Source organism: Meleagris gallopavo, chromosome 17 (genome assembly GCF_000146605.3).
Source record: "Meleagris gallopavo isolate NT-WF06-2002-E0010 breed Aviagen turkey brand Nicholas breeding stock chromosome 17, Turkey_5.1, whole genome shotgun sequence".
Lineage (NCBI taxonomy): Eukaryota > Metazoa > Chordata > Aves > Galliformes > Phasianidae > Meleagris > Meleagris gallopavo.
Window position 1 is genome coordinate 5,500,077 of NC_015027.2, and position 12,397 is coordinate 5,512,473.

Below are 12,397 nucleotides of genomic sequence, written 5' to 3' on the forward strand. Positions count from 1 at the left end.
GCTGCGTGCTGCGGGGCCGTGCGCGGCTTCCTCTTCGAGTACGACACCCCCCGCATCGTGCTGATCCGCAGCCGCAAAGTCGGGCTGATCAACCGCGCCGTGCAGCTCGCCATCCTCGCCTACGTGATCGGGTGAGCGAGGGGGGAGCTCGGCTGGGCGGCTGTGCGGGCGGGAAGTCGCTGCTGGCGATTGACGGAGGGCTTCAGGGGTGCACGAAGTTAGGAGCGGGGTTGTTGACTTTCCCTTCCTGCTCACGGGGACAAAGGTTGTGCTGTGTGTGCTTGACACGGCGCCCTTGTGTGTTGTCGGCTTGGTTTGGATTGCTCCAGCCCACAAAGGTTGGATATTAGGAACGATTTGTTCTCCCTGAGCACGGGGTCAGCGTCCCCGGGGGGCGGTCAGGAGCCGTGGGGATGTGGCACTGATGGACGTGGCTAACGGGGATGGTTTGGGGCTGAGCTCGGTGGCCTTAGAAGTTCTTTTCCAGCCTTCGTGATTCTGATCCTAAAAATAATGTATGAAATACCCATTTAAACCATAAAATTAACCTGATTTCCAGTTGTCCTGTATTTTTTTTTTTTTTTTAAACATCGATCCATCACGGACAGCACATGCCCTCACAGCTTTTGCAGTAGATAGCCTTAAAACTGGGATGATTACTTAACTTTAAGCTGCATCATTGGGAAAAGTCAGTCACTGGGAGCTCTGGATTGCTTCCCACATTCCCACTCCTCTCACCAGCAGGGCTTCACTTATAACTCCTCATTCCTCCTACACCTGGTGAAAGGAAGTTTCATCTTGTCTCATTTAATACTTGAAATAGATATAAAGCAGAACCAAAGGGCCTGACCCACCTCAGCAGCAGTGAGGACCATCCGGGCCGCACTGAGCTGAACTGTTTTCCTGGGGTCTGTAGGAGAGCATCACAGCCTTTTTGTGAACCCATCTTCACCTGGTGGGAGTGGGAGGATGTGTGTGTAATTACACAGTAATGAAATGCTGCCAAACCACTTGAAAAAACCAGGAGGGAGGTTGCTGGTCCTATGGCTTTTAACTATGAAATTGTTTGGGCTCACCTTTGCAGGAGACATGAAAAAAAGGAGAAATTCTCCCTGCCTGTGTTTGTTCATGGTGTTTAGCTGGGTTTTGTGATGTGGTTTGCCTTTTATTTTCCTTTTCTTACAATTCTTATCTTGCAGCTGGGTTTTTCTGTGGGAGAAGGGCTACCAGGAAACAGATTCTGTGGTCAGTTCTGTAACCACGAAGGTGAAAGGAGTGACAGTGACAAACACATCCACCTTGGGAACCAGGATCTGGGATGTAGCTGACTACGTCATCCCTCCCCAGGTATGAATCACATGCAGGGGATGGGTTTTCTAACAAACAGTCACTGCTCTGCCAATGTCCATGCTCCAGCATGGCCTTTATGCAAGAGAATGTAGAAAATAAAGCAGGTGAGCTTTATTATTTATTACTGGGTAAGCTTTATTAGTTATTATTCATACTCCCTGAGCTCTGTTAGCATAGACATTTGGAGGCAGTGCTTTGGATATGCTTTGCAGATCGTCACTCTTAAATTTCCTTCTTGTTTTGTGTGCTCAGGAGAAGAATGCTGTGTTCATCATGACCAACATGATATTCACACTGAACCAGAGCCAAGGCCATTGCCCAGAGGTGTGTAAAGGATCCATTTTAACCTTGCCCAGCGTGGCTGGGAGTGTAGAAGGAAGAGTTTGTAGAGTTTTATTTAATTGCTGTTCCTGTCCAGCTTCCAGATGATAACACAGAGTGCAACAATAACAGCAGCTGCGTTCCAGGATATGTCAGCACCCACAGCAATGGTAGGAAGCTTGCTGCAGGAGCTCCTTGCATTCTGTGCTATCACTGCGTGGTGATAGTACTGCTCTTGTGAAGGAAGCAGTATTTCATTGAGTCTCCTTGTTCTCATTCTTTCATACCTAAGAGAACTGAAAAGGAAGCTCAGATTTTTCTTCTAGAAGAGACTGTGTTGGGTGAGGATTTGACTCAGAAAATAGTCATTTCTCTGAAATTGCACTACAGTGGAAGACAGTGGGGGAATTGGACACTGATACTTCTCTGTAAGGCAAATACTGCCCCTTATTTTGTTTGGGAGTACCTCTATCCACTTGTCTTTCCAGGTATCCAGACTGGGGCGTGCATACCATACAACAGCAGCATCAAGACCTGTGAAGTCTTTGCATGGTGCCCTGTGGAGGATGACAATCACATACCCAAGTGAGAGCTGTCTTCCTACCCTGTGTTAGCTCTCCTGAGGGGAGGCCCACAACACAGCCAGCCTGCCACAGCCAGTGTTTTTTCCCATGGGGTTCTACTGGGAAAAGCTGAAGAAGTTACAATCAAAGGCCCTGCAGCATCAAAGACCTTGTTTCTGAAAATGTAAATGGAACTTATTTTTTCTATTGCTTTTCAGGCCGGCATTCTTGCAAGCAGCTGAGAACTTCACCATTCTGGTAAAGAACAACATTTGGTATCCCAAGTTCAACTTCAGCAAGTAAGCAGTGTGTGAAGCTTTGCACTGCCTGGCCTCTCAGATAGTAAAGGGGAGCTGGAGAAGTGGAAGAGGATGCAGCAGATGTCCTCTCTGTTCCCCTGCAGGCGAAACATCCTCCCCACTTTCAGTTCCACTTATCTCAAGAATTGCATCTATGATGCCCAGACAGATCCCTTCTGCCCTATCTTTCGTCTGGGGAAAATAGTTGAAGCTGCAGGGCAGAACTTCCAGGAAATGGCTGTGGAGGTACTTGGCAGAATCTTTTCTGGGGTTCATCTGCATAGGATAGGCATCTCTTCACCTGGTGGCATGAACCACAGGACATGGATTATCTGCAAAATGGAGAGCTGCTCTGGCCGTAGGGAGCAGAAACAAGTAATTGGCCTTGGGTGGGGATATTTGCAAAGTCCTCCTGTAGCAATGGGAAAGGGACTGGGACATGGGCCAATAATTGGGGTTTTGGTCAGTCTGGGAGCCCCATGCTAGAGTGCCCAGGCTCTTGGATCACTCGGTGCCTCCTCCTCTCTGCTCTGCAGGGTGGGGTCATGGGGCTGCAGATCAACTGGGACTGCAACCTCGACAGAGCTGCTTCCCACTGCGTGCCCAGGTATTCCTTCCGGCGCCTGGACAACAAGGACTCTGCCAACACTGTCTCACCCGGGTACAACTTCAGGTAATGTAGTGAGGAAGGGACCCCGATGTCCTCATGGCTCAGTCTGCCATCGGCACAGCGTTCCAGGCTTCTCCCTCTCCTCTGACTGTTGGAGGCAGTCCTTGGAGTTTCTCTGCTGCTGTAAAGCTCACTTTGAGGTTTTCTCTGCTGCTATTTAAACCACAGCAAAAGAGGAAGTTCCACTGACTGCGAGGTCTGAGTCATGTTTGCTTCAGCATGTAGGTGACCACTGGGGCCAGCCTCCCACAGCGTGTCAGTGCAAGGAATGATTGCTATGGGGTGTGCTGATGTGGCAGAATTTGAGGGGTAGCAGGGTGGGAGCCTGAAGGTCCTCCTTCACTGTGCAAGGCAAGGGAAAAGCTGACCTTGAGAAAGCAGCTCTGTCAGTCAGAGATCTGATGTGCAGCAAGAATATCTTTCTGCCATACCCCACTGTGCCAGCAGCTTTGGGGTGTCAGACAAGGCAGGCTGGGTATCACAGGCTCCGAGGTGCTCTTGCAGATTCCAGGCCTCCCCTTACAGGCCCTTCCTCTTCTCCCCTTTTCTCTGCTTCCTCCTGGCGTAACAAACCACGTGATGCAGTAAGTCTGATCTCACTTATTTGTTCTTACTCCTTTTCTGTATCATTTGTGTGCAAGTCATGTGGTGCGAGACCAGGAACTGCCTCCGTGTGCCAAGCTGAGCTCTGCTGCTTCTCTCGCTCCCTGCCCTCTCGTGGCTGCCTGCGCTCCTGCAGCATCCTGCTCATCTGAGGGGATGATTCTCACGTAGCTGAATTTCATCCCGTCTTCCCACTATCCTGACTTGCTCCCCTCCCTATGCTTTAGAGGTCTCCTGAGTTGGCTGCTAATAATTGTCCTAAACTCACCTGTTCTAGGTTTTTCCCCTACGTGCTTGCTTGCATGTACAAACATTTAGCCCATCCTTTCGGGACTGGGAACACACCTGGGTGTTGCATGAAAATCATACAAGAAACCTCAGAATTTTCAGCTGAGCTCTAACCTGCCCTATTGTTCCAGGTTTGCAAAATACTACAAGGAGAGCAGCGGCATTGAAACGCGAACGCTTATCAAAGCTTATGGCATCCGCCTCGATATCATTGTGTTTGGAAAGGTAGGGCAGCTTCACTCCTGGAAGCTGTGGGCTGAGAGCTTTTAGAGATGCTGTAAAACGGTCATCATTCTTGTAACTGTCTTCCAGGCAGGAAAATTTGATGTAATTCCTACAATGATTAACATTGGCTCTGGCTTAGCTCTGTTTGGAGTGGTAAGTGACAGTCTGCACTTGCACTGAACTTTGTGTTAGCAGCTGAGTTCTGAGAATCATTGTCTTAAATTCTTTGCATCTCCACTAGGCAACAGTGCTATGTGATATCGTTGTCCTGTACTGCATGAAAAAGAGATACTACTACCGGGAGAAGAAGTACAAATACGTGGAGGATTACGAACTGGTAAGCACAAGTGAAGGCAGAATGGAGGCACAATTGTTTCCTCCTTTGATTCTGAAACAGGATGTACAGAGTCCATATCACACACAGACTTTATACCGCAGCTGTGAGGAAGGTTTATCTTCCTTGGAGCGGCTCATTTTTACCTCGAAGCTGTTGAGAGAAGCACTGAAAACAATATTATGTTTCCTGGGCAACCACTCTTAGGGAAGTGTATGTTTGAGAACTTATGCTCCCACTGCATCTCTCTTTGGGTTGCTGTTCTTGGCAGTTGCCTCCTGCAAGCTACAGTCAGCTCTGCCTCCATCAAATCCCCCCAAAGCCTTTGGAGGTTCCTGCTGCTGCAGCCAAATCCAGTGTGCTGTCAGCCACAGCTACACCTGCATTCACAATCTGAGCAACCCATTGAGCCAGTAGGAGGATTTAGCCCTGCTCTTGCCCCAGGTGGGGTTGCTTGGCTAGTGCTGTGGGCAGAGCTGTGGTCTGCAGCCCTGTGCTTGGTGGGATGCGATGCTGCAGAGGGAGCATTTCTGGTGCCACTGGCAGTTTACTGAATCCAATAGCAGAGATTTCCTGTGCAAAGGGTTTCGTGTAAAAGAAAGGGGGAGAAAGCAAAGTTTTATGGCAGAGAAGTGCAATTTCTGATCCTAGCAGGGCACAAATGAGACGTACGGAACAGACTCCTGACCTCCTGCTGCTGCTGCACCAACTGGATGTGAAGGGATGCTGTGAATGTTACTGTAACCCTGCTGTGAGACCTACCCCTCCTTTAGAAGGAAGGGGTAACAGAATCTAAGAAAGGAACCTTCTTCATTACTCATCACCTTTTGTTGGCCAGAACCAAAGAGGAGAACTGGATCTGCTCCTTGTCTGTTCTTTCCAGGTTAACTGCACCAAGCCCATACAGAGCCTTGTGGCTTCATAGACATCTTCACCAGCAGGCCTGGGACAGGCACTGCTCCGTCCTTGTCATTTCAGCAGTCCTTTCCCTGAGTTCACTGGTAACAGTGATGAAGCCCTTAAAGAGGCACTGACTCTTCCTTACAGGGAACATGGCCCATGCCATGCATTGGCTAACCCTGGGAGAGCAGTCTCTTGTTGTCAGGGATCATGATGCTTAGGTGAGATGACCTGCTATTTAATGGCATCTCCAAGCTCTAGTGGCTACAGCCTGAGACAAAGCAGTGTCTGGTTCCATTGTGCCATGGTAAATAACTTACTGGCTACAGGATTTCTTTTCTGTTTTGTCTGGCTAATGCCACTATGCTAGAATTTATTTTTCATAAAATGTTACTCTCTACCAGCTCTCTTGGAGTACTGAAAGCTAGCTTTGGGTTGCTTTATTTCACTCTTGATTTGTTTGCTGCTGCTTTGAGGACTAAGTTGAGGACCAAGTCATCTCTCCAGGCTGTGCACAGAAATGGCTCAGTGTGAAATCCACTGTGGTCTTAACCATGCCCAGCAAAAACCACACTGTAGTAACATAGGAGGGTGCTTTCAGACTCCTCTTCCAACAAGCAAAATCTCGTAGCTTTGATAAAAACCAATCAAATACGATAACAGTTCCCCTTGATTAACTAACTGGGGTTTGGTTGCACATCATTTATTTCAGCTCATACAGAGAAGCTTGAACAGCTGTGTGGAAAAACACTTAGTTGTTTTCTTCTTAGATAATATAATTTAAAAGTGGTAAATACACAGTATTTAAACTTGATACACCTGATTAAGTTAAATGCATAATAAAAGGGTAGGAATGAAACATAAGCCTTGGTCATTAAAGAGTATAAAAATCTGCAATAGTTCAGGACTCTAGAAAAGAAATAGATCAGTTGCCTGACAGGAAAGAAGGGACTACCACCAAAAAAAAAAAAAACCCCAAAAAAACAAAAACCAAAACCACTCAGGACAAGAGGCCTGGTTTCCCCTTAGCACTTTCTTGTGTGCTTTCTGAGCCAAAAAAGGCTGAGTACCCAGCATTAACTCTACAGTCAGCACTGGGCTTGCTTGAAAGGAGAGGAATTGGGGAAATCAAGCTGTAACCCAGTTCCAAGGCACAAGCAAAATATTTACTTCACTGTAAGAAAGAAGCTAGCTTTACTACTAAAGAACAGCAGACAGGGAACCAAGCAGATTTACATATACAGTATAGCTTCTTTAACAGGTCATGCATTTAGACATAGCTTCCTCACACATCCAAGCTTTATGCTTTCAACAAAATGCATCAACTAGAAAATCTACATCAAGTTTCTTTTAAAACCATGCATTTGGCTGCAGCCCTACCAGAGCATCAAGAGCCAAGCTTTTGGGATCCATATGAACCAAGTCTGCACTGGCCATAAGACACCAATCTATGCTAATATCTGAGTAACTGGGACTGGGCACAGAGGAACTGGGACAGGCTGTCCCATTCTGTTCAGAAGCTGCATTGCACCTGGCAAGGCTGTTTAGTAAATTTAAACTGACTGCTAGGTACCTGCCACATCACCAACTGGAGATACTCAGCACAGAGCATCACTACAGCTCACTCACCTTTAACAAAAACACACCACACACATCACTACGCACCAGTTACAAGTAATCAGATCCCTCCCTTCCCTACCCCCCTTCCTTTTTTTTTGGCAGAATAAGCCCATTTACAAAGCATAGAACCAAACCACCCACTCCCAGTCACTATTTCCACAAAGAGAAAGTCCTGTTTAGAGATGGGAGAAGGCAGCCTTAGCAGTGCTGGCACCCCAGTTACCTGTTTGGTTTTCCCATAGCTGAAGCTGCAGGGCTTTGGCACGGCCTTGGACTAAAAAGGGAGGAAAACAGCGCGTGTCTTATGGCTCCAAACTCCACAGTGCTGCTCCTATGCCACGAACTTGCTGGCACTGGCTTTGGAGAGGCCAGCTACACCATCTTTCCTTAATTAACTGCAGCCTAGGATAAGCATAGTTTCAGGTGATCAGACTTATTGGGGCAGTTCTATAGGCACCTGTGCACTTGCTAACACCACCTGAATTTAATGAGGATTCACTATAAAGAGGAATTACTGGGCCACGACCATGGCCAGGAGCCACAGTGCTGTGCTGCTGGCAGTGCCAAGATCACGGAAGACAAGGGAACAGTCACGTCCTAAAAGCCTACAGTAGCTACGGCCAGCAACCAAAAACTTCCCTTTCCTATAGTGCCTTCCTCCTCAGGGCAAAGAGATCAGCCGTACCTCACACACTTGGGATGCTTGAATCCTCCCTCATCCAGCACAACCCCGTCAGTGAGGAGACTGAGACAAGGAGCCCACCCAGCTCCATGATCCACCAAACCAAATGTACTTAATGAGCCCCTTGCTCAGCCCAGCCCTGATATCACAGCTCACCTACATGCTGTCCTCCAGCTTTGAGGCCTTGGGAATGTGAGCCCAGAAGCCAGAGGCTCTCCCATCACAACAGAGATTTTTTTGTTTTTAAACAAGCACCACAAAATGATCAGAGTAATCTGACTGCAGGTGAAGGAGCTCTTCATAAGAAACAATCTGTTAATTAGGCATTCACTTAATTTACTAGCAAGCCTCTGACCCACAGGCATTCACAATTACTGGTAATGAACTTACAAAAAATACACAGCATTGGCCCCAGAGTCCAAATGAAGAGTTTGGAAAACAGAGGTTTCTTTGAAAAGAAAAAAAAACCCAAAACACTAGCTAATCTAGGTATTTCATTAAGATCTTAAGTTCTAAGCAAGCCCTAAGTCTATACTTAAAAAATAGCATACGTTTTATTAGTTTTTAATCGTAGTAAACCATGTAATGTACATGGAAGTGAAGGATTTTACCCTGAATTTTATATTTAATATAGCTATCTAGATCAAGTAAAAGATTTAGAAACAAACTCTTGTTAGTTCTTCCTCTGCTGTTCAAAACGTTCAGCTGAACACCACCTTTCACTCTAGTGTCTGCAGCAAAAATAGTTCAGACTGAACTTAAGCCCTTAAGAACCTTTTTCCTTCATAAACTGAATACTGAACTTACCCAACACTGAGACCTCAGGAGAGGCAGCATCCTCAAACCCTGCCTTTCACCTCACTTTCTGAATGTCCCGAAGATGCTGCTTAATATATCTTGGCTCACAAAAAGGTAGGCATTCCTTTTTTTTAAAAAAAAAGCTGGAAAGGTGGTTTTTGCTTTGTTCTCATGCAGTTAAAAAGGCATCAGTTAAAACCAAAACCAAACAACAAGAAATAGATGCAACAACCCTCAAAGCACATGAGTGTGGTTTCACTGCTGCGCTCTGCAGAAGCTTCTCGGTCCTGCGTGCACCCACAAGGCAGGCACACACTGCCCTTGGGATGGTGGGAGATCCCTTTGGCATGAAAACCAGGCAAAAGCAGTTCCAAACGCAGTTTGGTTTGCCTGCTCAACACCATCCCTCACCAATCTGGGATCAGTCAGCATCTTTTTTTTTTTCCCCCCATGAGAAGTCCAAGCAATCAGAGATGGTCAATGACAGGTACGGTAGTCGGATGTCTTAAACATGCTGCTATGCAAACTCTACATCCAGCGTTACAGTGAAATAGCGCCGTGTCATGCTGGGGGTGGTGGGGGCTCTGTTAATGCCACTCATCCTCAGCTGCACACTCGATGAAGTGCCCCGGACCGAGTTCAGCTCAACAGAACCATAAAGCCGCTGGTCATGAAAGGACTTCCTCCTCTCCCACGTTGGGCAAGTCGTTGCATTTCAGGTTATCCTCACTGCCTTGCTTCCTGCTTTCAGAGGGGAAAAAGCAGGTGATCCCAGTGCCTTCCCCACCCCTGGGCTTCAGGACCTGAGCGCATTCCCCACCGAGATCCCCCATTAGGCTGGAAGTACCAGGAGACACCTTGCAGCCCACGGGAAGGACAGGATGCTCAGCCATACAAAAACCAGCTCCACCCAGATCCCACAAAGGACAGAGCACGTTATATCTGGGTCATAGCCCTGAGTGAAAGAAAACTCAAAGCCTGAAGCCCCAAATCCCACCCACGTGCTCTCCAGCACACGGGGCAGGCTGCAGGCACCCCACACTTACGGCAGCAGGTTTCCAGGGGCCGACAGCGAACGCTCCTCCCGCCGGCTGCCCTCAAATGGGTTCCCAAAGGACCGCTTCCGGATCATCGTTTTAACCAAGATCTGCAAGACCAGGGTGGGATTGGTCAGGGTGGTACTGCTTTGCTTTCATTCAAAAGCGAAAGCAGCATCCAAATCCCTATTTACCCAGCAGGAAAATTCATTGGAAAGGGACAGGGAAAGGAAGGAAGCAATGCTGTTTTCTCTTGACACATGGGAACCCCCCAGTTTCGTTTTCATTGCTGCTCTTCCCTTTCTGGCTGATTTATCTGCTCAGCACTGAGAGCTCTCACACGTGTGAGATGTGTGTGCCAGCAGGGTCCCGAGGGGAAGGCATTTATGCAAGGACCAAAGCCACGTGCATCTGGCACTCGAGCGGAACGCCCGTGGTTGAGTGCACAGAGATCGGGTGCTGGAGGGGAATTTAGAGGAACAAATGCAAATAGGAAAATTCAAATTGGGCCGGAGGCGGTGCTTTATTTAAAAAGGTTCCCAGTAACGCACTGCCCTGATTTGCCCTGAGATGGGCTGAATCCACCTGGATTTCCAAGAGGAACAGCAGAGTTGAGCAGCCTTTCTCTGCAGCAAGTCATCACAAAATGGTGAAATGGGGAAAAAAAAAAAAACACACAACCCTCATCTGCTGGGATCGCTTTGGGCAAAGGCTATTTTTTAAACTTGTGCAGAGAAAAGTGCAGTTGCATACCAACATATCTGCCTTTAGCACTAGACAACACCACACCAGGGAGCTGCAAATCATCACTGTTTCTCTTAGCATAAGGGCGAGCAGGAAATCATTAGGTTCAAAACCCAAAAGGATTTAATTTTCCACACTGTGGTTACACTGTGGTACTCATCACCACGCACTGCTGTAGGGAATGAAGTCCATGAGCTCAAAAAGAGACCAGAGGAATTCATCAAAATAGCTGCAGGCAGGGTCTGCCCACAAAACCTGTCTCAAGGAAACGCTACGGCCAGCAGGGCAGTGCAGGGCAGCAGGAGCCCCTGCACCCATTCCTCGTTCTGTCCACGTTCTTGACCAGATCCCCGCCCTGGACCAGGATTTCACCCTGAGTAAATACAGCAGTAGCAATGCAGCAGAGACCAGCAATCCACTGATGGGTGCTTCAGGGACTGACCATCACCCTGTGCCACCACAGGCCAGGCCCCATTCCTGACAGCAGGGAGGTTTTTGCTTTACTCTTGTGCTTCTGCTCATCCACTGCAGCCAGGGCTGTGTGCCCACAAGCTCCTGCTCTGCTCACACTCACCACGGTGGCCAGGCTGGGGATGTGCTTGACCGAATTCTCCACCTCCTCCTCCGTCACCTCGACGAGTGTGCAGTTCTCGTCCTCAGTGGGCAGCAACTCCGCTCCGTTCTTGGTCACCCACGGGTGCAACTTCAATGAATAACACAGCCTGTCAGGGACGATTGCCTCTTTTTTGTAACTCCAACCACACAGGCCTGGCAAATGCATCTCCTCACCCAAGCTATGGTGCCTGTACCCTTCCAAAATACAGGGAGCAGGGGAGAGACACTGTGGCACAGCCGGGAACGGCTCAGCCCAGAGCAGAAAGCACGCGATTCAATAACCTCAGTGATGTACAGCACTGCAATGCCACGTCCCCGTGGGTTTTATGGCAGAAGAACTATTTCCACTCTCATCTTACAGAGGGGATTTTCTCCAGACCGTTGGTCTCAGACTGGAATTAATCCGGGCACAAAGCCCTTCTCCTCCTTGCCCGCACAGCTGGCGTCCTGGACAGCCACCGGAGGAGCACGGAACGCTTCAGCAAAACCCCGCCATCCTTTCCCCCTACCTTCGTCTCCATTTTCTCAGCTTCTCGCCCCTTCCAGGTTCCCGCAGGGGCGAAGGGCCAGAAATCTCCTGCCAAAGGCTGCTGCAAGGTACTTGCCTGGTAGCAGAGGAAATACTGGGCTCAGGGGATTTCCACTGCCTGCGACTGCTGTAGGCACCAATGGTCCCAAAACTGAGCGGGTCCCGGAGCAGGGGAAAGAGCTGGGACTCACCTCCCCGGGAGCCCTGGGCATGCAGAAGGACCTAACCTGGTGCAAGCAAACTGAGCCCGAAAAAGCCAAATGAAGAGAACCCCGTGGAAGTAAAGCCATGGCCACCACCAGAGCTTCAGTTCGGTACCTTGATTTCAGGGACTGAAATCCTCGACTCAGGATTTTTATCCAGCATCCTCATGATCAGATCCTTCAAGAAATCCGTAACTTCTGGCCTTGGGAGGAGAGAGTGGAGAGATGAGACAAGACCTGGGCAAACTGCTGTCTTCCTCTCCAAACCACCCCAGGAACCAAAATATTCCCATGTTGGGCAATGAGGAGTGTGATCCCTGGTGCACAAGGCCAGGAGAGCTTGACGCTGCATCTGCCCAGGCTGACAGCTTGAATGTGCTTTAAAAAAAAAAGGGCTGGAGGTTTGGGGGTTGGGTTTGGGGTGGTTGTTGTTTTTGTTTTGAGTACTTACTGGTCTGGAAACTCCAATGTTTGGGTCTTGATTTTATTGTGTAAACTCAGGATCCTTTCATCCATGAAAGGACACTGTCACAAAGAAAAAGAGCAGTGAGAAAAGCAGCGACCTCTGAGCAGGAGCTTATGTGGATCAGACAGAAGGTTTCTTACTACAAGAACT

General features: G+C 48.4%; 2 protein-coding genes across 7 annotated transcripts in view; one reads left to right on the forward strand and one right to left on the reverse strand.

Moving 5' to 3' along the window:
* Window positions 1-6: 6 nt before the first annotated feature.
* On the forward strand, window positions 7-6,210 carry P2RX4 (purinergic receptor P2X 4; the record flags this gene model as incomplete). Its single annotated transcript, XM_003210926.4, has 12 exons — window positions 7-131; window positions 1,200-1,347; window positions 1,603-1,674; window positions 1,769-1,841; window positions 2,160-2,256; window positions 2,453-2,533; window positions 2,638-2,779; window positions 3,070-3,206; window positions 4,226-4,319; window positions 4,407-4,472; window positions 4,561-4,656; window positions 5,308-6,210. Coding segments are annotated over 12 exons (1,164 nt in total), but the record flags the coding sequence as incomplete, so codon positions are not given.
* A 16-nt stretch (window positions 6,211-6,226) lies between these two features.
* CAMKK2 (calcium/calmodulin dependent protein kinase kinase 2) overlaps window positions 6,227-12,397 on the reverse strand; it is a 13,330-nt gene continuing 7,159 nt past the window's right edge. Inside the window, exons 13-18 of one of the 6 annotated variants that reach the window (XM_010720110.3) lie at window positions 12,233-12,306; window positions 11,897-11,984; window positions 11,559-11,654; window positions 11,009-11,137; window positions 9,700-9,800; window positions 6,227-9,397 (exon numbers count right to left, since the gene is read on the reverse strand). In XM_010720110.3, coding sequence (XP_010718412.1) covers window positions 9,322-9,397; window positions 9,700-9,800; window positions 11,009-11,137; window positions 11,559-11,654; window positions 11,897-11,984; window positions 12,233-12,306 — 564 coding nt within the window. In that variant the 3' untranslated portion in view covers window positions 6,227-9,321. Of the gene's footprint in view, window positions 9,398-9,699; window positions 9,801-11,008; window positions 11,157-11,558; window positions 11,655-11,896; window positions 11,985-12,232; window positions 12,307-12,397 lie in introns of those variants that run through there. The other 5 variants (XM_010720111.3, XM_010720113.3, XM_003210927.4 and 2 more) reach the window with 5 other exon arrangements.